This window comes from Rattus rattus, chromosome 3 (assembly GCF_011064425.1).
Source record: "Rattus rattus isolate New Zealand chromosome 3, Rrattus_CSIRO_v1, whole genome shotgun sequence".
Taxonomy (NCBI): domain Eukaryota; kingdom Metazoa; phylum Chordata; class Mammalia; order Rodentia; family Muridae; genus Rattus; species Rattus rattus.
The window spans coordinates 67,560,890-67,585,534 of NC_046156.1; the positions used below are offsets into that span (position 1 = coordinate 67,560,890).

General features: G+C 44.9%; 2 protein-coding genes across 2 annotated transcripts in view; one reads left to right on the top strand and one right to left on the bottom strand.

Moving 5' to 3' along the window:
- The window catches only part of Sh3d19 (SH3 domain containing 19), a 163,383-nt gene that overhangs the window by 130,441 nt on the left and 8,297 nt on the right, over positions 1-24,645 (bottom strand). The window lies entirely within an intron of this gene.
- Positions 945-11,114, top strand: Prss48 (serine protease 48). The gene is given in 8 exon segments (XM_032896527.1): positions 945-979; positions 2,053-2,234; positions 3,750-3,794; positions 4,370-4,532; positions 6,651-6,910; positions 7,594-7,760; positions 10,847-11,035; positions 11,037-11,114. Coding segments are annotated over 8 exon segments (1,119 nt in total).

Sequence of the window (24,645 nt, forward strand, 5' to 3'; positions counted from 1 at the left end):
AGGTACCAGCCTAAGATCTGCATCCACTTTTCAACTAAGGCTTCCAGGGACTCGAGAGGGACCACTGTCCTAATCAATTTTCCTGATGGGTTGTAAGTAGTGACTTTCTAATTTTTTACTAGAAATTTTAAATTTCTTACTAGTCCAAACACATTTATTAGGCAGACTCTGTCCCTCACAGGCTGAGCCTAATTGGTTTCTATGAACTATAATTTGTACGAGAGAAGCAAGACAACTCTTTTTTTTTACTCTCCAATTTCCAGAATAAGTAGCTGTGCCCTCGTTACATCCCACAGAGTTTGCCTCCAACAAAACGTAACAGACAGCAGTATCAAAATACATTTTTATAGCACATTTTAACAACTGAGAAAAGAGGATCTGTGAGCAACTTAACTAAATTATCAAAGAAGTCGGTTAGAACTTCACATTTGTCCAGTGAAAGCAGAAGTCCAGAACCTGGGATAATCATGGGACCCAGCAGTGTCTGTGTAAACCTTTACTCCTGACAAATCAAAGACCTGTCTGGAGCCCAAGGGTCACTGCAAAACAAAGCAGAAGCTAAGAGGCAAATGTCAAAGGAAGATCTGACTTTTCTCTTTTTGCAATGCTTGGGGTAGAATCCAGGGCCCTTCATATGTGAAGTAAACACTCTGCTACGGAGCTATTCCCAGCTCTCTGACCTTTTAAAAAGCCACATTCACAGTTAAAACTGTCTGTGAACACCAGAAATTATTTGAAATAACCACAAAGGTGGTTATGACTAAAACAAGTGATTTTTTTTCTTCTCCAGAAAAAAAAAATTAAGATGGGAAGCAGGAAGCCAAAAATTATGATGATAAAATCATAGCAGTTGGTACAAAGCCAGAGTGAATGTGTAAACTCAAAGACAGAGTATGTACAGAACCCACAGAGGCCTGTGAGGAGCTGGTAAGGTAACTGCCAAGATGGCGTCTTATCTGCCAGATACAACTGAAGACAAGTGGGTCTGGAAAGTCAGGTGAAAATGTAGTGGGGCGGCTGGTAAGCAAATACATGGAGACTTTTTTTTTTAAAATATTCATTTCTAAACACATCTTTAAAATGTAGTTATTTAAATATAAAAAGTAGGTTGGGCAGGGTGGTACAGGTCTAAAAAGCTAACTCTTGGGAAGATCACATTTTTGAGGCCAGCCTGTCTTACATCCATACACACACACACACACACACATGCACACACACACACACACACACACACACACACACACACACACACACGGTGCATGTGTGGGAGGAATCAGGCTGAGGGCAACTGCACTAAACAAACTACTGGTCTACTCTGATGTATTTTCATATCCCCTCCCCTCTCCTTTTATATGAGGATACACACTTTAAAGATAATCCACAGCCGTGAGGACCTATATCCTGGTAAGAACAGATCATCTGCACCAAATAAAGCCTCTGAGGAATTTAAGTTGAATACAAGAAAGCTCTTGGGCAGGTGGCATGGATTGTAGTTGAACCTCTTTCATGTAAGAGAGGCCAGGAACCTGCATGGAGACACTCAACAACCCTGCTTATAAGCTCTTAAGCTATCACCAACCCAAGTCCTCCCAGTTCTGGTCTTCAAGGGCTGTCCTAGGTTTACTCCAGATGTCCTCGTCACACTCCCCTCCTGACTTTTCACACACACACACACACACCCCAGGTGTTAACCCAGAGACCACACTACAATAAATGTCCCACACACAAAGCATTGTTGTAGAGTTTATTTTCCAGAAAACTTGATTTGTAAAAACAAACGGATTTAACTCAGAGAGTGGGTTAATTTCCTCTTTTCCATTTTTTTTTGGGGGGGGGCTAATTTTAGAATCCTGCCCACCTTCCAGCTTCATGCTATGGACAGACAAGACTTTAGTCCTTCCCAGTACCCTCAGTGTGCTATTCCAACCCCTACCCACACCCACCCTTGGCAAAAACAAAACGAAAACAACCACCACCTCCACACAGTGGCTCCGCCGAGGCAGTAGGGGGCGCTGCACGGTCCCGCAGCTGCTCTGCTTAAATCCCTTGCAGTCTGGCTAAGGCAAAGGGGAAAACTCTGAGAGTGCCATCTAGCGGGAGGTGGTCCTGCCCCTTCCGCAGCTACTCCTCAGCTGGCTTCCGCCAGGGGCCTGAGTCCCGGAAGCAGGAAGTGCTACACCTGAGGACAGGCATGGGCCCAGCGGGCCTCATGGTTCTGCTGCTGCTTTTGCTGGGTGAGCCCCAGGGGCGCGGCCAAGAGGGGAGAAAAGCAAAGGTTTTTGTCTCAAGAAGGCATCTTATGATAACGTAGGTGTTACTTGTGAGTAGCATCATCCAAGAAACTCCTCCAAGGTTATTGCATACACGCCACTGTTAGAATGTCCTGGTTCGATAAGGCAGTAAACAAAACTAAGGTCCCGTGCCTTCATGGCACTCCTAAATCGGTGCACACTGAAAATGTAAATTATACGTCATATTAATGTTATGAAAGGAAAAGGGCACCTAAAGTTCAGGGACAATATAGGCCTGTAATCCCAACATTCAGAAGAGCTAAGGCAAGGAGATCACATGTTTGAGGCCAGACTGGGCTACATTTGGGAAGTCTAGGCTGACCTAGTCTACATAACACAGAAGAACAAAAAAAGGTAACAGGTTAGTATAAAGTGGCCTCTCCAAGAGGAATGATTTGAGCAGATGCTTGAAAGAAACTGGGTAATGGCTCAGTGGTGGAACACATGACTAACACGTTCCAGCCCCAGCAGCACAAGGGGTCGCCCAGGTACCGTTCCAGGGACTCACCTGGCTGGGGACATGAGGGAACAAGGAAAGGACAAACACATACACAGACACAGAGAAGCTGGGGTTGGGTGACAGGAGCTGCAGCAGCTCAGAAGCTCAGTGTGTTTGTTATATACAGCTGGATAAAAAAGGTGGGATTATTACATAGCCATAAACAAAGAGGCAGGGCACGTGGTATAAATCTGGACTGAGGAGGCAGTTTAGCTAATCTAATTGACTTTGCTGGGGAGCACTCTTCAGGCCATAAACCTGGTGGGAAAAGCTACTGTGGACATTTTTTGCCCACACTATCAACATCCACTTAGGAACCAGAGGAAGGCTTGCCATCTCTCTGAGCCTTACCCCCTGAGGTGAGGGGCTCTGCCATTTCCCCACAGCTCTGAGGCTACTTGATAGGCTGTGCCCATGTCAATAAATGCACACGTGCTCAGGGCTTACTCCACTCCCTACAGAGAGGAAGACTTCATGGAAATGAGCAAGTTAGATAAGACCCAGGCCTGGGAAATCTGCACCTCAGGCACAGGAAACTAGAGACACTTCTGGCATAATAAATAAATTGTTCCGTTAGTTCTCTGGCCCACAGCTGATTAAAACAAGGGCATGCTATCAGGAGCAAAGAGGTGAGAGGCAGCACAAGGAAAGGTAACATACGTTTTGTAAAATGACAAGTCAGTTAAAGAAAACAACGTAAAAATAAACAGCCTATGAATCTCAAAATCATCTCAGGGTATCACTGTATCACAAGTGAACATAATTGATGCCCAATGATGACCTTGAATCACTAAGTCAAAGGTAAGCGGCAGTTGCCATAGCCAGGTAGGTATATAATTATTAAGAGCCCCGCTCACTGGCAGACCATTGTAAATTTTAGCCTTACCACCAATCTGGAAAGCTTTCTGTTCAGTGATGTGTTCCGTGTATTAATGAACGATATGGTGTGTTTTCTGTAGGGGCTTACCAGGGCTCTCTAACCAAACAGAAAAAGCTGCAGTCAGGTGAGTAGTCCTCAGACCGGCTTAGGACTGCTGGGTCTGAAACTGGAACTGGGGGTGGGGTAGAGGGATGGCTTGGCGGTTAGGATGACTGGCTGCTCTTCCAGAGGTCCTGAGTTCAATTCCCAACACCCATATGGTGGCTCACAACTGTCTATAACTGTAGTTCCATGGTATCTGATGCCCTCTTCGGGTGTGCAGACAAAACACTCATATAGATAAAGTATCTAAATAAAGTCTTTTAAAAAATGGAATTGGGGGGGCTGGAGAGATGGCTCAGCAGTTAAGAGCACTGACTGCTCTTCCAGAGGTCATGAGTTCAATTCCCAGCAAACACATGGTGGCTCACAACCATCTGTAATGAGATCTGGTGCCCTCTTCTGGCCTGCAGTCACATATGCAGGCAGAAAGCTGTACGTAAAATAAATAAATAAATTACAAAAAAAAAATGGAATTGGGAAGGGCAAGGAGTCTCAGGGAGGGCTCAGAGCCTGGAGAAGGATGAGATGGGAGTTTGGGGACAAGGAGAAAATGGAGGAACTTCAGTCTGCACAGATCCCCTGCTCTTCTTTGTCTAGTATGTGGACGGCCTGTCTACTCTGGACGCATTGTGGGCGGTCAAAGTGCTGCTCTGGGGCACTGGCCCTGGCAGGTCAGCCTGCGGTTTGACAGCACCCACATCTGTGGAGGTTCTCTCATCAGTAACCACTGGGTAATGACGGCAGCACACTGCATAAAAAAGTGAGTTGTAGCTAGGCGCTAACACGCAGAGGCTTCTGGGAACCTTTGGGTGGTGTCGTGGGAACCAGGAGACCAGTGCCAGCGTTCAGATCTGTGGGGCAGCAGGGAACCTTACATCACCTCAAAGTGAATGGAACGGGGGGGGGGGACAGTTCCTTTCCTTGGTGTCAGTTTACTTCTGAAATACAGACCGGGGCTTTGTCTTGAGCTTCTGGGGTCTTGCAAACATAATCTGAACTTTCTCAGAGACACTGTGTGAAAACAAGTTGCCGTGTGGTGGGCACCACATGAGACTGGTCCCTCACAAAGACTCCCACTCAATATAAGTGAGCTGGAAACAGATTCAGTCAAGCCTGCGAGGGCTGCAAGCCCACTCTGATTGGAGCGGCTTGAGAGACCCTGAGACAGAGAAAATAGGTCGCATCTGACCCCCTGACTCAAAGAATCTGAGACAGGAGTATTTTTCATCCATACCACAAAACACTGTAGCAACTAATTGTGCAACAACAGATAGTTAATGTGCACAGAAGTCAAAAATAACAGGCTTTTTATTAACAACTGAGAAAACTCAGGGAAATGATGTAGTGACTTCAAAATGCCAAGGGAGAGTTTCTTCCAAGGCCAGAATTATATATTCTACCCTTTATACTATATATCAATAGTATGTTGTATTTTGCATATACTATGGATCAACAGGATATAAACATAGACATTTACAAATATACAAATTCACAAAAAAAATGTTACCACCCACACATGGGCATGGAGGAACAGGAAAACGTGGGTCTAGACAAAATAGTAGGCTTTAACACAAGAGAATTCTCAAGAAGATCATAAATATTATAAATATAAGTCCAAAACGATAGCAGCTGGAGCAGACTAGAACAAGAGGGAAGAGAGCCAAAATGGGGTGGGGTGGGGTTGGGGCTCACAGACTGCCGGACAGGGCCGGACACACTGAGAAGTCTGTATCACCAGCAGAGAGTTCAGGGGCAAAACAATGGATTTGTGAGGCTACGTTATTAACTTCAGGACAAGCCAAGGGTTTGATGAGAAATACAGTCACAAGATCCGATCTAATCTGTAGTGCAGGAAGCCTACACAATGATGAGAAAACATTGATGTAACCCTATCAGTTAGGAAGAAGAGTGACAACCAATTGGGGAGAGTCTTGTCTCAATCACTTCCTATTGCGGTAATAAAGACCACGACCCAAATCAACCCAGCGAGGAAAGGTTGGTTTCAGCTTACAGGTGTAGTCCATCATGAAGACAGGAGAGGACTGAAGGCAGCAACTGAAGCAGAGACCGTGGAGGAACCCTGCCTACTGGCTGCTCCCCAGAGCTAGCTCAGCCTGCATTCTTATACCACGAAGACCTGCCTTGGGGTGGCACACTCCACAGTGGACTGGGCCCTCCCATATCAATCATCAATCGAGAAAATGCACCACAGACTTGCCTACAGACCAGTCTGATGGAGGCGTTTTCTCAGTTGGGGTTCCTCTTCCCAGCTGTGCTAAGCTGACAAAAAATTTTAAAAAATTAAGTACTAGAACAAGGCTAGTCAGTGAGACGTATAAGAAAGCTCAGTGTTCACCTTCTAATTAGGAACTCAAGACCCAAAGAGAGAGAGAGAGAGAGAGAGAGAGAGAGAGAGAGAGAGAGAGAGAGAGTGTGTGAGTGAGTGTGTGTGTGTGTCTGTGTGTCTGTGTCTGTGTGTGTCTATGCCTGTGTCTTGGGTGGGAGTTGTCAAAAAGACAAAATAGTGTTTCTTAAAAGCACCAGGGAAATCATTAAGGGCTGAAAGAACTGAAAGTGACTGACTACACACACACACACACACACACACACACACACACACACACACACACACACACACACACTGTGGAAGGGGTGAGGAGTATGGGGCAAATTCTGGCTACCAGCATATAAGAGACCACAGGAAGAGAAGCCAGGGCAGGGCACAGAGAGGAGAAAGGGACACAGACTACCCTTAGCTCACGGCTGACCAAGTGTTGGTATCCTCTTTTGCTCAGTCTTTGGGGTACAGATGGGCAGCTTGTCCTGACCTACTGTAGGCCAACACTCCACTTTTATTTTCCTCTCTCTTTCCTCTCAGGACCTGGTTCAGCTTTCTCTACAGTGTGTGGCTTGGATCCATCGACAGGGATTACTCAAGCACAGGCGAGGAATATTACGTGTCCAGAATCGTCATCCCTAGCAAACAGCACAATACAGACGGCGATATCGCCCTGCTGAAGCTGTCTTCCCGGGTCACCTTCACGTCGCTCGTTCTGCCCATCTGTTTGCCCAATATCTCAAAGCCGCTGACAGTTCCAGCTTCTTGCTGGGTGACTGGATGGGGGCAAAATCAGGAAGGTACAGAAGAGATGGGGAGAGACAGGGTCTTGCGTAGCTCAGGCTAGCCTTAAACGTGCTCAGTGGTCAAAGCTGGGTTTCTACTCACACCCCTCGAATCTCACTTTCCTGGAACTGGAGGCGTCTACACCCGGCTCTCGCTAATATTATTCAACAAGATCAAATCAGTCCATGAGTTTTCAGATGAAATATCTTTTGACACTTACACGTTTGTTTACTCCTGTAGAACCGAGTTATCACTGACAGAGCAAATGCTAACAATTTAAACACATAATTATCTCTCCTTCAGAGACTATTAAACATGACTTAATGTTTGGGGAGTCTAGCTTAGCTTGGTCTGGTGTATGTATGTTAATTTGTCGACAAAATGTATGTCAGCACTTTCCCAGGAGAAGTAGAGATGACACAGGAATTTATCTTGAAGCAGAAAACTGAGGAAGAGCAACCTTAGAATAATCTAGATTACCTACATTTTGACTTGATCAGAAGTTATCTGAATATTCCTTATTTAGAATACTGGCCCGAGTGGAAACCCTCAAACAGAAAGAACTCAAATTTATTATCATTTTTTTATTTGACCATTTGGGATCTTTCCATAAGCATGGTGGGAAGGTGGCCGACTGACTGTTGCCCTGACTACTGTGCAGGTTGTTAAAATCTTTCATTCCTGTCCTCCTCTTCAGGTTATTACCCCTCTATCCTCCAAGAACTTGAAGTGCCCATCATTACCGGTGAGGCATGTGAACAACTCTACAACCCAATTGGCTTCTTCCTCCCGGATCTGGAGCGGATCATCAAGGAAGATATGCTCTGTGCTGGTGAGATACAGGAGAGCAAAGATAGCTGCAAGGTTAGTGCTTGCTCTGGAGGCGGGTTCCTGCACTCCTTCCTTCCTTCCCTCCTTCCTTCCTTCCTCCCTCCCTCCCTCCCTCTCTCCCTCCTTCCTTCCTTCCTTCCTTCCAGATCTTAATGTGGATCTAAGTTCTTTTATCTGTAATTAACAATAAATTACAGCCCAAGAAACAATAATTCTGATAATAATTCTTGAGTTAATCTGGACAAATCAACTGGCCTGGATCAATATTTAAATTTATTTGTTTTATTTTTAGGATTATAGTTACATCGTTCTCCCCTTTCGTTTCCTCCCTCTGAAACCTCTATATCCCGATCCCTGATCTCTTTCAAATTCATGGCCTCAATTTCATTTCATTGTTGTTATGCATATATATTCACACACATATACATATAAATACATAAACATAATCTGCTCCATCTATAGAACACTACTTGCATGTAAATTTTCAGGGCTGACCACTGGGTATTGGACAACCAACTGGTGTGCTGCTCCCTGGGGAAGACAATTTCTTCCGCTCTCCGCATTTCTTAGACGCCTGCAGCTCTGTGTAGGGCTGAGGCCTCATGGGCTTTTCCCCGTCCACTCTCACCTGTCTGTCGTCTTTGTCCAGCTCACATTTATGCAGTCGTGTCGGTGAGATGTGATGGGTGCAGCTTCTGACGCCACTGAGAGACACAAACTCCCAGCAAAGTCCCCATCCTGACTCTCACGGTCTCTCCAGCCTCTCTTCTATGCCCCCTAAGCCTCAGCTATGGGAGTTGTATAGATATATCCCTTGGTACTAGACCCCACAACTCTGCATTTTGAGTAGTTGTGTATTCCATAATGTTGATTGATGTCAATTTAACTCCTTCAAACATAAAACTACTGATGTAGGCCAGTGGTTTTCAACCTCCCAAGTGCTGTGACCCTGTAATACAGTTCATGTTGTTGGGACCCCCCCAACCATAAAATTATTTTTGTTGCTACTTCATAAATGAAATTTTGCTACTGTTATAAATTGTAATGTAAATATCTGAAATGCAGGATATCTGATGTGTGACCCCCTGAGAAAGGGTCATCTGACATCCTCACCCCCACCCCAGCAAAGGAGTTATGACCCACAGGTTGAGAACTGCTGATGTAGACCAATTTGTTACTACATTTTTTTTTAAAAACCTGTAATTTTTCATAAATATACTGAAGTAAGCACACATTGCCCACTTTTTAATTTTCTTAAGAATATTTCATCAAATACTTTTCAAGTGTCATCTGGAGTCTTCTGATCAACTGTCGGACATCATAGTGTATAGGTGTTCCTCAGTGTACATACAGGCTTGCCTAGCCTCCAGGAAGCCTTGGGTTTGATTTCTAGCATCATAAAACCGACCAACCAACCCAGCCTCGTTGGATCCTCGTTCTATGTATGCTGTGTCGGTCTGCTTGAATCCAGGCAACTGCCCCACCCCCTTTCTCTTCTTCCTAGCATTTCTCCCTTTGCTTTCTAATTGTTGTGGTAGCTCTGAGCTCTGTTTCCCTGATCTCAAGCCAGCAAGACCGTGTGTTTCTATTTAAGTTCTTGGTACCGGATATGCTAAGGATGGGCTGTTTTAGAGAAAACCACTTGGAGACAAAGTCCTATTCTTTTTCTTCCGAGGATTAGCCCCAGTTTCTGTCTGCTTTTCACCTCTCTCCACTGCCTTCCTAGAGTTGGCTTCTCTGTCACCCGCAGCAAAGCTGCCGTGAGGTAAGCATCAAAGAACAGAACACACTCTGTGCACACTGAACATTCTCCAGAACAGAGCTTACGCGGGGCTGAAGGCTGAGCCTCCACAGTTAGGGGGACTGAAATCATAAGCAAAGTAGAATCTCTAGTAACAACAGAATGAAATTCGAAACAAATAAAAGACAAATATGAACAACTCAGCTGTGTGGAAGCTGTTAACATATTCCTAAATAACCAATGAGCCAAAAAATGAAATCACGACAAAAATTAGGAAATAGTCCGCAGAAATGAAGTGAAGACATATTGTATGTTGGCACTAACACAGTGGTTAGAGGAAACGCACCGTTGCAAAGGCAGTTCTATAACAAGAATACCTCACGTGAAGAACCTGATCTCCACACTAAGACACTGGGGAAGGAGCCCGGACGTGCAGTGCAGGGCACAGACTGCCCAGTGTCAGTCTGACCTGAGGCCCTGAGCTCAGTCTGAGTACTGAAGAAAGGAGCAGGAAGGAAGGGAGCAGGGAGACAGACAGCCACTAAAGAGAGGGAGAGAGGGAGCACAGTACGGGGGTGCAGGAAGCAAACTAGACCTGGAAAAGAACAAAGAAAACGAGAATGTTATTACTGAAGCAGAGAACAGAAAGACAACATAAAAATTAGCTGGACTGAGAAAGTAATGAGCTGATATTAAAACTCATATGGATTCAAGCGGCCATGAACAGTCATGACAAGGAAGAGCAACGTTGGAAGCCTCACACTTTCTGATTCCAAAGCTTCCTACAAAGCAGCAGTAATCAAAACAGAGTGGACATCATAGGACCAGCCACACAACGTGAGCTGTGGACAGCATTAAATAGTAAAGTTGTTCCAAAGCAAAGAAACAAAACAGGAGACAAACTCCTGATGCCTGTCATTGTCACTCCACAGAAGAAATGAGCACTTAACAGAAAAAAAGACAATGGAAAAAGAGAGGGTAGCATGTCACACGGAGTAAGTCTTGCTTCGTAGTGAAACCTTATTGAGAAGCATCACATTCAGTTCACTCTGCTTTTCCATAGTATGTTAGATGAACATTTAGAAATGGCTAATGTGGGGTTGGGGATTTAGCTCAATGGTAGAACGCTTGCCTAGGAAGCACAAGGCCCTGGGTTCGGTCCCCAGCTCCGAAAAAAAGAACCAAAAAAAAAGAAAGAAAGAAAGAAAGAAATGGCTAATGTACATTTTCAGACTCTATGATCCCAGCATTTCAGAAGTCCACAGCTGAGGGTCCAGGTCCAGTTCCAGTTCTGCTGACCTCTCCCTCACCCCTGACTGACCTTCCCCTCCCAGTAAGGCTTCTCACTGCTGAGCTCAGACCTTTCTGTCTCCCCTAGGGCGATTCTGGAGGGCCTCTGTCATGCCACATTGATGGTGTCTGGACACAGATAGGTGTGATAAGCTGGGGTTTGGAATGTGGTAAGAATCTTCCTGGAGTCTACACCAACGTGACCTACTACCAAAAGTGGATCAGTTCCATTATCTCAAGAGCTGCGGACTGGGGTGGTGACTGCACTCATATGGCTTCTTGGTCCTTCTTGTTCCCTCCTGTATTACTTTCTCTGGCTCTCCTGGGACCCTCCTGAGCCTTTGGCCCTAGCATAACACCAAGACAGCACAAGAGCGGATGCTGCTGGGGGACTAACGGGAGGGGTCGAGTATTGAAAAAAGCTTAGCAGGGAACTCATGAGACAGCTGCTGGGATCCCTGGATAACTAGCTTTATGTATTTGGGTCAAAGTTCTTGATTTTCTTATAAAGAAATAAAGAAACAGCTAATAAATAAGGCTATCACTTCTGTGCATTGTTTGGGGTGGTGTTGTCCCAGAATAATATGTCTTATGAGGGAGGAAAGATGCTTCCTATGAATAAATATTTGTGAATATGAGTTAAATAATAAAAATCAAGATGGTGTAAGGGAAGGTCTGCAAGGAACTCCATAAAGGGTCAGTTTGAGCCTTAGCTGCCTCATGGACGTACCTGTTCTGAATGGTTTGCCTCCTCTCCCTTGGTTCCCCTGATCACTGTAACAAGGAGTGCACGGAAATAGCTTAGCGCTTTTCAAATTCCAGTCTGCGATTTACTACTAAGAATATTGGTAAGTGTGACAACACAACCCCTCGGAAAGCAGAGGACAGCAAGTCTGAGGCCAACCTGTGCTACATAATGAGTGAGTCTGAGGTCAGCCTGGGTTACAGGCTGTCTAAAACAATGCAAATCACTCAGGTAAACAGACGAATGCTAGGATCGGGAGCCTTGAGGTCTTAGGTGTGAATGATCCTAACCTGCAGAGGCCCACAGTGTCTGCTTTAGAATAAGAGACGGTAAGTGTTCAGACCAAAGACCGCCGTGCTTACACTGCAGGAGCTCAGAGCTGCGTGGACCACAGTCGTTATTTCCCTCCTGGATTCTCTGGTGTAATTTCATCTATACACCTTTCAGTCGCCCCTTCCTTCTCATTTGATTGTTTATTGCCATCTGTGCCTTTTATGGTAAATCACCTCTCCAAACCAACCTTTTGGTATTTATTTAAGCACATTAGGTAGGAAGCCGGTATAAACGCCGGACACGGCACATGTTACAACCCCAGCTCTTACCACGGCTTCCAGTCTCAAACTACCCTTCACAGCAGCTCTTGCTGACTCTCCTGACCAAACACATCTTTATAATAAACTCGGAGCAAGTTGCAGTCTTCGTTCACAGAACTTGACGCAGCAATAACTTAACACTGCTTTACATGGCCGTGTAATTGCTGTATCTTTCTGATCAAAATGGAAGGTCTATGAGAGTCAAGATTTTTGTTTTCGTCTACAACTGTACCCCAGCCTTGCTAATTATCTAAATGAAAGAAAGGAGGAAAAACACCCTACTAATTTTTGCCTTCCCCATAGACCCAGACTCTGACATAATTCTTACACTCAGGATCCCTGGTGTTAATTAAGTAAGAGGATGAAAGCGGGAAAGAGCGTTGCTCCTGCCCAGACAACAGAGCAGAGAGTACTTAAAGCGGGTGAGCGGAAAGCTTTTGATCCGAGAACAGAAGCGAGGGCAGCTCTGGACGACACAGCCGACAGAAAGGACAGAAAGAGAGGAGGAAAGATCGACTACCACCAGGGACCAGGGAGGGAAAGTACAGGGGTGAGCCAGAGTCCGAAGGCAAAAAGGACCCAGGCCAAGACCTCCAAACTCCTGCCTCCTCCAAACGGGAGGCGCCTGCCCCACAGCGCAGCTTCTGGCAAAAATTTTTCTCAAGAACCAGGAACCAAATAAAGCTTAATTAAACCTTTAGCAGGGGCAAGGTCCGAATACAAAGAAGGCTACGAAACGATCTGTCTGTCACATGACGGGACGGAGCAGAGATGGGAGGCTAAACAGGGCCGGGCGTCCTGCCTTTGAGATGCGCACCGGGTCCTGGCCGGCAGAGCAGATCCCTCCCCTGGGGAAGTCTGCGGTGAGTCAGTGTGCACTCAGCAGTATCAAGTGCTCAGCACACAGCAGGCTCCAGAGAAACAGCCGGGCCTGCGCTGCTCTCAGCCTGCCTTCGGGCCTTGGCTGCTCTCAGCCTGCCTTCGGGCCTGCGCTGCTCTCAGCCTGCCTTCGGGGGTACACAGCCTCGTGATGGGGTGGCACTGTCGAGTGCAAAAGAAACAAACTAAAGCTGTGTACCAGACAGTCTGATGGAGAAAAATAAAACCAAAGAGGCAGCAGCAGGTAAGAGGCAGGACGCCACCTGACACGCGCTGTTTCCCTTCTTCTCCTGCTTCTTGTCTGCCCTGTCCTTACAGCAAGAGCCCGTCTACAATGGCGATCTCAGAAAGCCGCAGCTTGCTTTTTACACTGAATTAAAACCCAGCATTAAGATACCCAGCGGGCTCTTCAGCCTGTTTCCACCTCATGGCCTTATTGTGTCTGCCCTCCATACCTAAAATACCCATCCTTTGTACATCTCAATGCACTTATTTCTGTCTACTGCTCAGAAAAGGAAGCAAAGAATACCAACAGAATACATTAAAAGCACCATAGGAAATGGGTTTTAAAATTAGGGCTTGAGGTGTGGCTCGGTGAAGAACACTTGTCATGATAAGTGAAGCGCTGGGTCCGATCTCCAACACCAGGAGAGAAAAACTAACAGGCAAGAGGTGAACCGCATAGCCCGGGAGTTATCTCTCACTAAGGAGAGAACAGGGACGTTTATCTTCCACTTTATTTAAATATCAACTTGTCTATGATGTATTTGGGGCTCGCTAAAGATCTGAACAATACTTGTGATTGCATTTCAAAACAAGATTCAAAGTAACTTTGTACATTTTCTGTTTCAGTTGCTAAAACACAAAATGGAAAGTATAACCCAAAATGTGGGATATGGAACTTGTTAATACATTACTGAAGGGGACAAAAATCAATAGATGTTTGTATTCACAAAAGTGAAATGTCAAGCAGTTACTGACAACTAATGTGGTCAGCGCCATCACGCAGACAGAGCGAAGGGGGACATAAACAAGGCCCTCTTTATTCTCCGCCCTGGGAGGGCTCAATATAGCACCTCTGATTTAAAATCAATTTTAATTTGCAGAATATGTTACTTCTTGGAGTATCTCATTTTCATAAGCTCTACCTTTCATTTTCAGATATCTTGAGAAACCTTAATTAAGGTAGGATTTTAACAAATGAAAACTGCTGAAAATAATCAACAATATTTTCCCTAAAAGTGGGAGGGGTGAGCACATAGATGGTGATAGCTGGGTTCTCTCCCTTGTTACCAAGTCCATCAGGTAATGACCTGTTTTCCCCTCAATCTCATTAAACCATACAGCTGTCCTCCCGTGTGTGGGGACAGCACAGCACCGGACAGGAAGCCCGCATGCTGCTTCTGCTTCAGTGGTGGCACTCCACTTTTGCAGACGCATCGATGCGACTGCAATCTCCCCAACGACTCAGACAAAATACATTTTATTTATATAATAGAAATGACCCGTCTGCAACTTCTTAAAACAAACCCTTTCTTCAGGAAGGGGCAGGGGAGACTCAGCTAATCCGAGCTCAATTTCATTCTCTACCTCCAGTGATGAAGAGGAAACACTCAATCAGATGGACAAAACAGACTGAAATCTTTACTAGAGATCCTAATTGCCTTTCAAGATAATTATCTTCAACCAACCCGAAGTCTCTCCAGTGTCTTCTCTGATGTAAGAGTTCACTTCCATCTCCTATGGCTGAAGGCAGGTATTGGGATCTCGTCCTGTGGCACGATGGAGGCCACTTGGGACACTTAGCCCACACAGTATTGTGCTGTGATTAACTCAGAATACCCAAGAGTGAACGGAGGGGGCAGGGAGCCAGCCTGGGGATCCAGGATGCTTAAGACACCCATTGTGCACTTAGTGGAAACTAATGAAGAGGATAAAACTGGATAGAACTGGGTGGTGGCAACAAGACAACATCTGCTCAGCTTTGGATGTGATCTGGAAGTGAGCTGGTGAAGAACAGGGAGACAGGAGGATGGGGAAGAGAGAAGAGAAATTAACGACCAGGCTCACAGGTGCCATGAAATGAAGTGAGGAAGGAGGGAGAGGAGGAATGGACGTATTGTGCTGTCAGATCAGGGGGTGGGAAGAACGACGCCACCTGCAAGCATTCCAATACCCTAATCCCCACAGCCCGTGTTTTCACAGGAGTTAAAGGGGCTTGCACATAAGATCAGGCATCAAAGTGGGTACGCTGTCTTGGATTACGTAGGTAACCCTAAGTAATGGCAGAGCTTATAGAATCGGTTAAGGTAGGAGAATCACAGAGATGCTCCTAAGACATGATGACCCAAAAGATGTCCCAGTGATGCAAAAGAACTTGGCTCCTGAAATCTAAAAGGTAAAACCTTGCCGGTGTACAACCAATCCTGGCACTGTGGAGGCAGAGGCAGGAGGGTCTCCGTGACTCCCAGGCCAGCCTGGTCTACAGGGTGAGATTTAGGCCAGCCAGGGCTACATGGTGAGAGACCCTGTCTCTACATAAATAAAAGGTAGAGACATGCTCTTTCTGTGCAGCCTACAGATGAAATACAGCCCTGCCAGACATTCTTTTGAGTGCAGTGAGAGTGATTTTACTCTTGAACCTCCAGAACTGTATACACTCTTTAATTTCAGGCTGCTTTTAAGCCTTTAACTTGCAAACTGTAATAAAAGCAATAGGAAACGAATGCAGGTATGTTCAATCCGAGAGGTCTTCCAGTTCTGCATGTGTGTGCTACGGTTCAAGAGGAGGCGCAGGGGCAGGAAATGAGAAAGACCCTGCTCAATCATGGGCAATCTTCACATTGCCAACACAATGTAAAACTGCACAGTCACACACACTGATCTTGTAATTCTTCAAAATATTCAAGAACCCCATGAGCACACAGAACCCCAGCAGTGACAGCAAAGGAATCTGTTCCGATGTCATGGGTGCTGCCTCCATAAGGGGAGGGCCAAGGGACATTTACCCTAAAAAACAAACACAAACAAACAAACAACATTTTCCTGGATTCTGGCTATTGAAAGAAAATCAAACATCACAGATGGCATTAACATGGAAAGTTCAAACTCTCTGTGCCCCCACAGACCCTCACGATTGCCCACAGCACCCTTACCACCCATGACTACAGCATCCTCACAGTCGACCGGGGCACCCTCACCATTGGCCCTCCCTGTCACCCTCTGAGCTGGCTGTTGTTCCACGGCTTCTGTTGAAGCAAACAGCGATCATCTTTTAAAGCTAAGTGTTTTTTAAATTAGCTTGACCCGAAATCTGTGACGCACCACTATAGAGCTTCCCAGGTGATGAATGTCACTAAAACTCTGTGTCAGTCGATCAATAGTCAAGGTAACCAGAAATGTCAGCGGTTCTTCCATCAGTGAACTTTTATGTGAGTGAGTTTGGAATAATAAAAATACTTAACTTTGGGAAATTAAAACTTGGTGGAACATTGTCAAAGGCAAGTATTTGGATTTTAGGAGAAATATCCTATGTCCCTTGGAGTTCAGTGAAGTTATTTTTAATTCGGAGAGGGCTGACATGAAAGACCACAAACAAGGAAAATAAATTCACTCTTGTTTCCGAGACTTCTAAATCAGTGCCATGCAAGGAAAAAGACGTTAACCATTTGAAGAGCCTCGGCCAATAACCAAGTAGTTCTGAGTGGATCTGATCTAAATCATTCACATTGTCACTTTAAACTTTTTTTTTTTTTTTTTTTTTTTTTTTGGTTTTTTTCGAGCTGGGGATCGAACCCAGGGCCTTGCCTTCCTAGGCAAGCGCCTACCACTGAGCTAAATCCCCAACCCCCACTTTAAACTTCTAAAAACACACTCCACAACTACTGAGTTTCGAATAAGGAGGTTATGAAGACTAGTATATTCCAAAAGCTCACAGGGCTACTTTCTAGTTACTTCTTAATCACGGGGAGTCCGTGGACAGCACTGCACGAAGGGTTCCAAAACAGGTTTCAACCTCTTCAAACTAGCAAAGCTTTGTGAAGGCACTGTTGCTCCCCCTGACCATTACTGTTTCCCCTGTAAATGGATCACCCGTCCACTAAAGATCCCCATGACTCCCAGGGCCTATGTAGTGTATTAATCGTACTAATGACCTTGTGCTGTTCATACAGAGTTAGCCAAAGAACTGTGAGAGTGAAGCCTGCAGGCTCTAAGCAGAGGCTCTAAATGCTGGCACTCGTATTCCTGTCCATTGTTCTTACCCAGTTAGGGGTTGCTCCTTCAACCAGGATCCCAGAAGAGCAGCAGGGTGAGCCTGTGCTTACCTCTCCAGCTCAATACCAGGGCGACAGTTAAAGCTTGTTGTAACCACTGCCTTAGTGACAAATTATGTCAGGTCCAGGCGGCTAACAAACAACAATGTATAATTTATGGTGTTTCAGTTGAATCTTTCTAGTAATTTATTAAGAAGAAGGGATATTGGCCTATATAACCAAACCCAAAACCAAGAATTTTAAGCCTGAAAGGAAATCTGATAAACAGGAATTAGCAAACTTTCCCTCTAAAAGGCAAGCCGGCAAGTATTTCAAGCCATAGATAATATGTAAATGAATGTGTGCGGCTGTGTGCCAATAAAACTTTGTCACAGTCATAAACTTGGGGCCCTCGTCCATATCCTTCGTATTTGTCAATGGAGATTATGAGACAGAGGGGCGTGGTCATACAGTTGGTATTTTAGTTTCCTTTATTTAATTTTTTTATGTGTATGGGTATTTTGTCTACATGTATAACTGTGCACTACATGTGTGTAGTGCCCTCCGAGTCCAGAGAAGGGTATTGGGTCCCCTGAAACTGGAGTTACAGATGGGCTTGCCATGCAGGTCCTAAGGAAGAGCAGTCAATGCTCCTTACTGAACAATCTCTCTCTTGCCCCTTAATTTTCTTTCTATTACTGTATAAAACACTGATCAAAACTGGTTTAAGGGAGAAAGGGATTTATTTGGTTCACACTTCCAGGTCACAATCTGTCGTGGAGGGGAATCATGGCAAGAATTCACACAGAAGCTTGAAGAGAAACCATGGAAGAAGGCTCTGACTTGCTCGCTGGCTAGCTCACTGACAATGGCACTTCTTGCAGGAGTCAGTCTTCCCAGATCAAGTAAGGCAATCTAGACATGCCTCAGCAAGTCGGCAACACAGTAACAGATAAATACAATTACTCAGTTGATACTCTTACCACATCCTGCAGGTGAGTCTAGGCTTTGTCACATTGATTGACAGTCAATGCTAACTACTAGGACAGCTGGCTAGTAGGAGGTTGAATATTTAATTTAGTTTAGTTTAGATTTGCTTTTACTGTTTGAGACAGAGTCTCTCAATGTAATCCTGGCTGTCCTGGAACTTGCTATGTAGATCATACCGGCCTCAAACTTACAGATATCCACCTGCCTCTCTGCCTCTCTGCCTCTCTGCCTCTCTGCCTCTCTGCCTCTCTGCCTCTCTGCCTCTGCTCTGCCTCTGCTCAGAATTAAAGATGTGCTCCACTATTCCCACTGAGGGTGAGCTAGTCCTCAGAAGTTCTGTTAGGTCACAAGAAAAATATAAAATACATATAAAAAATAAAGCAGGAAATACTTGGGACTTTTAATTATGTTCATCAGGCAACAGAGACTAGAAATAAGGATCTGATTTTCAAATGATTATGGCATTGGTGAAAACAAGTGAATAGGGTAAGCCCAAATTCAGGAACGAATGATGAATTAGGCAGCGTCTTGAAAAATGCGCTTCAGTGGAAACACAATTACATGCTACCTTCCAATGATCATCTATCTGCTCGACAGTTTATCAATCACTTTTTTTTTTATCAACAGGACAGCATTTGCTATTATTTTTTTTATAGTAACTCATCTCAGGGAAATACCATTTTAAAGTAATATGAACATGTGTACGAACGAAGCCGTAAGTTGCTTCTCTTTGTTGTTTCTGTATGGAAGACAAGCTGACCTCCTCACCCTCATGTTTTAAACTTATTTTCCTTTCTCTAACCTTCAAAAATAGTAAGCACTTTGGTTGAAACTCAAACAGGACAGGAATATAAAGTAGAACACTCCAGGCTCTCTTCTATTCCACAGTCCTGGTGTTAACCATACATTCCTTTTTAACATTATTAACTACTGCTGTATCTGAGCAATTCAGTAAAGTTACTGTTTCTAGTCATTTTGACAAAGAAGAATATGGAATTCCCCTGGCCAGATATTCATGGGAAATCCTGTTTGAAAACGCAACAAAGAAAACAGAAGGAAACAAGAGGGTATAGGGCTTTGTCTATGACCTAAGAGAAGCAAGGAGCCCAGAGAGTCTGAATAACGAATAGATGGGTGCTCAGCTAAGTAATGCACGTGTGTGCGTGTGTGTGTGTGTGTGTGTGTGTGTGTGTGTGTGTCTGTGCTGTATGTGTGTGTGTTTTGTCTGCATATATGTCTGTGCAGCGCACCCATGTCTAATGCCTGCAAAAGCCAGAGGATGGTGTTGGATTCCCTGGGACTAGAATTACAGATGGTTGTGAGCCACCACGTGGATGCTGGGAATCCAGCCCAGGTCTTGTGAAAGAGTAGCTACTTAACCACTAAGCTGACTCTACAGCCCCAAGACTCATCTATTTTATTTATTTACTATTTACATATTTATTTATTTTGTGACCATTGTTTATTTTATGTATTTATATTTTTACTTGTTTGTTTGTTTTGTGACCATGGGCTGTCATGCCAAGACCTTCATGTGAATGTCAGTAGACAAGTGGGAGTCAGCCCTTTCCTCTCACATGGTCAGGCTTGGTGTCTGTCACCTTTACTTAATGAACTATTTTGCCCTCCTCAAGAGTCCTCTATATAAATACTTTATAGGGATTTATTTTACTACTTTAGATGTGTATATATGTATGTATACCTTCGTGCCATGCCCTCAGAGGGCAAATGTGTCAGATTCCAGTGGAGCTGGAGTTCCAGGGGGTTATGGGCTGCACTGTGGGTGGTGGAAGCGAATCTGCGTGCTCCTAAACTACCAACTCATCTCTCCAGTCCCTGCTTTGTTCTTTTAAACAGTCACTATGCTGCCAAGGCTGGCCTAGAACTCCTGGACTCAAGCAATTCTTTCACCCCTCCCATGCCTCCCCATCCTCTACACAAATCTCTTCTTACTGTTTAGAGGGGAGTTGGGGAACTTGAAGCTTTTGCAATCACTGTCTGGGTTCCTAAGGTGGGTGGGTTTTTGGTGTTTTTGTTTTGGTTTTTGTTTTTGTTTTGGTTGGTTGGTTGGTTGGGTTTTTGGGTTTTTTTTGGGGGGGGGATATTTGTTTGTTTTTGAGACCTAGCCCAGGCTGGCCCATACCCTGTGATCCTCCTGCCTCAGCCTCCTCAGTGCTGAGATTATAACCCTGTCACACGATGCCAAGCTTAGCTGCAAACACTTCTCATGGTACTATCTTTCCAGTATCTCCCGCTTTACTTCATGATTAGTGTTCTTTTCAGAGGTAAATATGCAAATGGAATTTGAACTTTAAAGTTTTTAGACATCAATTTGATGAGACACAATGGCTGTGCCCTCCTGTACAAGCAGAGCCCCTGCCTCCAAGAAGTTATGGCAGATATACAACTACTTGACTCTCCCTCTGTGTAGGGAGCTCATCCCCCCACCCCACTCCCACCCCGAGCACCCCTGCAGAGCCTCTCTATGGTGACAGTCAAGTACATATGGCTGCTGGGAAGGCACTGGAAGGAAGCTGGACTTGATATCCGTGTAATACTACACACAAGCCAACAGCAGTAAGCCAGTGCAGCTTATATTGCTGGTACCATATGACAAACATTTAATGCCCTTTGGACTCACATAAGACAGGAAAGCACAAAGTTCCAGCTCCTTAGATAAGTAAGTTCCCCTCAGTGGGGCAGGCCATAAGCAGAAGAGGCTTCTCAACTTTGCATACATAGGATTCAGCTCAGCTTAGAATAAAATAATACAAGTAAATATAATACAGTAAATTAAGTCAGGGTTTAAAACTAAGGAACAGTAGGGCACACACACACACACACACACACACACACACACACACACACACACACACACCCTATAATCCTAAGCATGGGGCAGGTGAAAGCTAGAGGCCTGCAAGCTTGAGGCCTATGAGTCTGAAGCCAGCTTGGGCTACATAGCCAGACACTGTCTCAAAAGCAAGGGCTGAGGATTTAGCCTGCTGCGAGGCCCAGGATTGGGGTACATGTGCACTGCTTCCTGGTTGAGTTTAATACTTTGTCAGAAGTGAGAGCCACTGCCCCTCAGGATAGACAGGGAGTGCCTGGTCCTCCAATTTGTTCCAAGGTCAATCACCAGCACCAGCACCTCTGAAATGCTGAGTTCCACTGCAGAGCAAAGGAGTGGCCTGTAGGTAGTCCCAGCCATTCAGGAGGCCAGTGGAACAAGAGACCCTTGAGCGCAGGAGTTCAAAACCAGCCTGGGACACAGTAAGAAGCCCCATCACAGAGTGAGAGGAGAGGGAAGGGGATGGGATGGAAGAACAGGAAGAACAGGGGAGAACGGAAGGGGGGAAATGCACAATCTTAAAACCTATGAAACCAGGACCTGCACTCTCCCAGGGTCTCCAGCAAATCTGTGGACATAATGAAGTTTGAGACGCACTGGAGACTACCTGCTGCTGCAGAAACGTGGAAAACATGCTGTGCTATGAAGAATTCATACAAAAAAGAAATAGTACAGGGAGGAGGATAAAATCATGTTTGTGCTATTAAGGCATTTCAAATCACGCATCCTATTAAGTCAAATATAAACCATGCCTTTAGTCTCAACACTTAGGAGGCAGAGGTGGGTGGATCTCTGTGAGTTCAAGGCCAGCCTGGACCACAGATCAAGTATAAAGGAAAGTCAGGGCAGCAGGGAGAAACCCTGTCTCAAAACAAACAAACAAAAAAAGTCGAATATAAGTCACACTTTAAATTAGCAACCAAACACCTTAGTTCAACAGAATATACTCAGAGATCAAGAGACCACATTCTCCACTCCAGTGGTAATACTCAACTGAGCCACACATGTCCTGTAACCCCAGAGTTCCAGCTCTCTCCACTACATGACAAGTCCTCCTGAAGAAATGAACAGCAAAGGATGTAGTCTCATTATAAGAAGTAATCATGGACACTGGTGACGTGGTAACACTTTCAAAGGACTACTTTTTTTATTACAGAAAAAAAAAAAGGAATCTTCTATCTGTGTACAATGTACTCAACAGGTGTTGGAGGGAGTTAAAATTAGCAACCTTCCAAATACAATGACTCTATGATTAATGTAACTTCTGGAACCCTGTTACAATGAAGGCATCCATACGGAAATCAGGCAGACTCTGGACCCCCACCCAGCAGCAGTCCAGGCACTGTGGTCTTCACTAGCAATGCAAACAATAACCTGTTAAAAGCATCGGAAGAGAAGTAGAACCTCCGTCCCTGGCTTCCGTTCAATTATTCTCAATTAAGCTGGTACTAGGCAAATGCCAAAACCAGGAGGGAAAAAGGCTGTCTCCATATTCCTGACTTGTTGAGAGGTAACTAGGACTCCTTAATGCACACAAGCTTCTAACTTACAAACACACTCATCGTCATCAGCCTCTGGAAATCCCAATCAAAAGAGGTAACCAGAATTAGTAGAGGCACTCATAAAACTAAAGCCATTTGTCCAAGGTCTTTAAAATAAAGCCGAAATATTTTAAGGATCCATGTGTTGTTTTTGTTGGCTGGGGTGTGTGTGTGTGTGTGTGTGTGTGTGTGTGTGTGTGTGTTTGTGTGTGTTTTATTTTGCCTGTATTCATGTCTCTATACCATTTGTCTGAGGAGGCCAGAAGAGCACATCAGATCCCCTGGAACTGGCTTTACAGACCGTGAGCCACCATATAGGTACCAGGTTGTCTAAAAAGCAGCCAGTAGCTGAGATACCTCCCCAGGCCAGGTCTAGGCAATCTTGTTTTAACAAAGTACGTTATAATTTAGTGATAAGAAAAGGCATGCAAGGGTTGGGGATTTAGCTCAGTGGTAGAGCGCTTGCCTAGCAAGCACAAGGCCCTGGGTTCGGTCCCCAGCTCCGAAAAAAAAGAAAAGAAAAAAAAAAAAAAAAGAAAGAAAGAAAGAAAAGAGGCCATTCTGTAAGCTAACCTCTTTAAGGTTTTTTTTTTTTTTTTAAGCATGCTATGTCTGTGCACCATAAGTATGTCTGTGTACCACACGTATGCGCTGCTCATGGAAGCCAAAAGAGGATGTCAGGTCTTGGAACAAGTGTTACAGACAGTTATTAGACACCACATGTGGGGGCTGAGAGTTGAACCCAGGTCCTCTGGAAGAGCAGTTGCTGCTCTCAACGGCCGAACCATATCTCTAGCCTTGAGTTAACGCCTTAAAGAACAAAACTCTCAGAAACCCCACCCAACACTACTTGTAATTCATCGGCAGGCTGGAAGCAGCTCCACAGGTAACTATGCTGCCACGCTCAGTAACACAGGTGCTCCTCGCTCAGGGAAGGCATGACGAATGGGAGCCAGGTAGACCAGTTGCCTATAGTGTACCTCAGTCCTACTCCATCACTTTCTATGGGACCTTCAGTGGATTATCTGCCCTTTGCAGGTCTTGGGCCCTTCATTCACAAAATGAAGGGAAGAGTCACACCTACCTCACAGGACACACACCAAGGCGGAATGAGAAAAAGATATGTAAAACAACTAGCAAACCGCCTGGCTCGTATCGCACAATCAAACAGTAACTCGCTATCTGACTCATCAGAGTCCAGTGTTTTTCCAAGTCCTCCCCAGTTCTCCGACTTCCTCTCCATTTCCAAAACTGGAAAGGAATGTAGATTAGTCACTGTACCTGTTAATAGAGCACCCTCGTGGGAATGAGTTTTAGCTGTAGGCTCACCTCAGGTGTACATGTCACGTCTTTCCCTTTTAAAGGGTGGAAGAATGTTCACGAAGACTTAGGGTAGAGGAACTGAGATTCTCCATGACCAAGCATCCCATTGATCTGTCGAATTGACGAGAAGACGGGGGGAGGGGGGGCAGGAATGATGTTTGGTGAGCAGAACGCTTGCCTCCCGGGCATGGAGCTCCTGAATTTGAAATTTCCAGAATTTTGAAACCCAAGTGCCAGTTGCCTGTCATCTCAGCAGTCAAGAGATGCTGGCAGAAAGATCACCAGTTCAAGGTCCTTCTTGGCTACATAGAAAATTTAAGGCCAGCCCAAAAATACATGACACCCTGTCTAAAAAAGGAAAACAAAAAGAAAAAAAAAAAAAAAAAAAAAGAAACCAAAAAGCGCCTTTTTATACAGAAGATTTTTTTTTTTTTTTTTTTTTTTTTTTAGTGTATGGAGATGCTTTATGTCAAAGAGGTCTGTCAAAGCATCTTACTCTGTTGGGGCGGCTCACGGGGTGACTTCCTTCACCTCATAAAGTATGAAGTCGTGGGGAGCCAAGCTGAAGCACAGAAACCTGCCAGTCAATGCTATAGGTAATGCTATAGGTAATATGGATTGTATATGTCCTCAATACTGGATAAAGAGAGCACGTCACGCCGGGGTCTTCCTGGCACCCAGCCTAATCTCTAGAAAAACAGCAGGGGCCAGG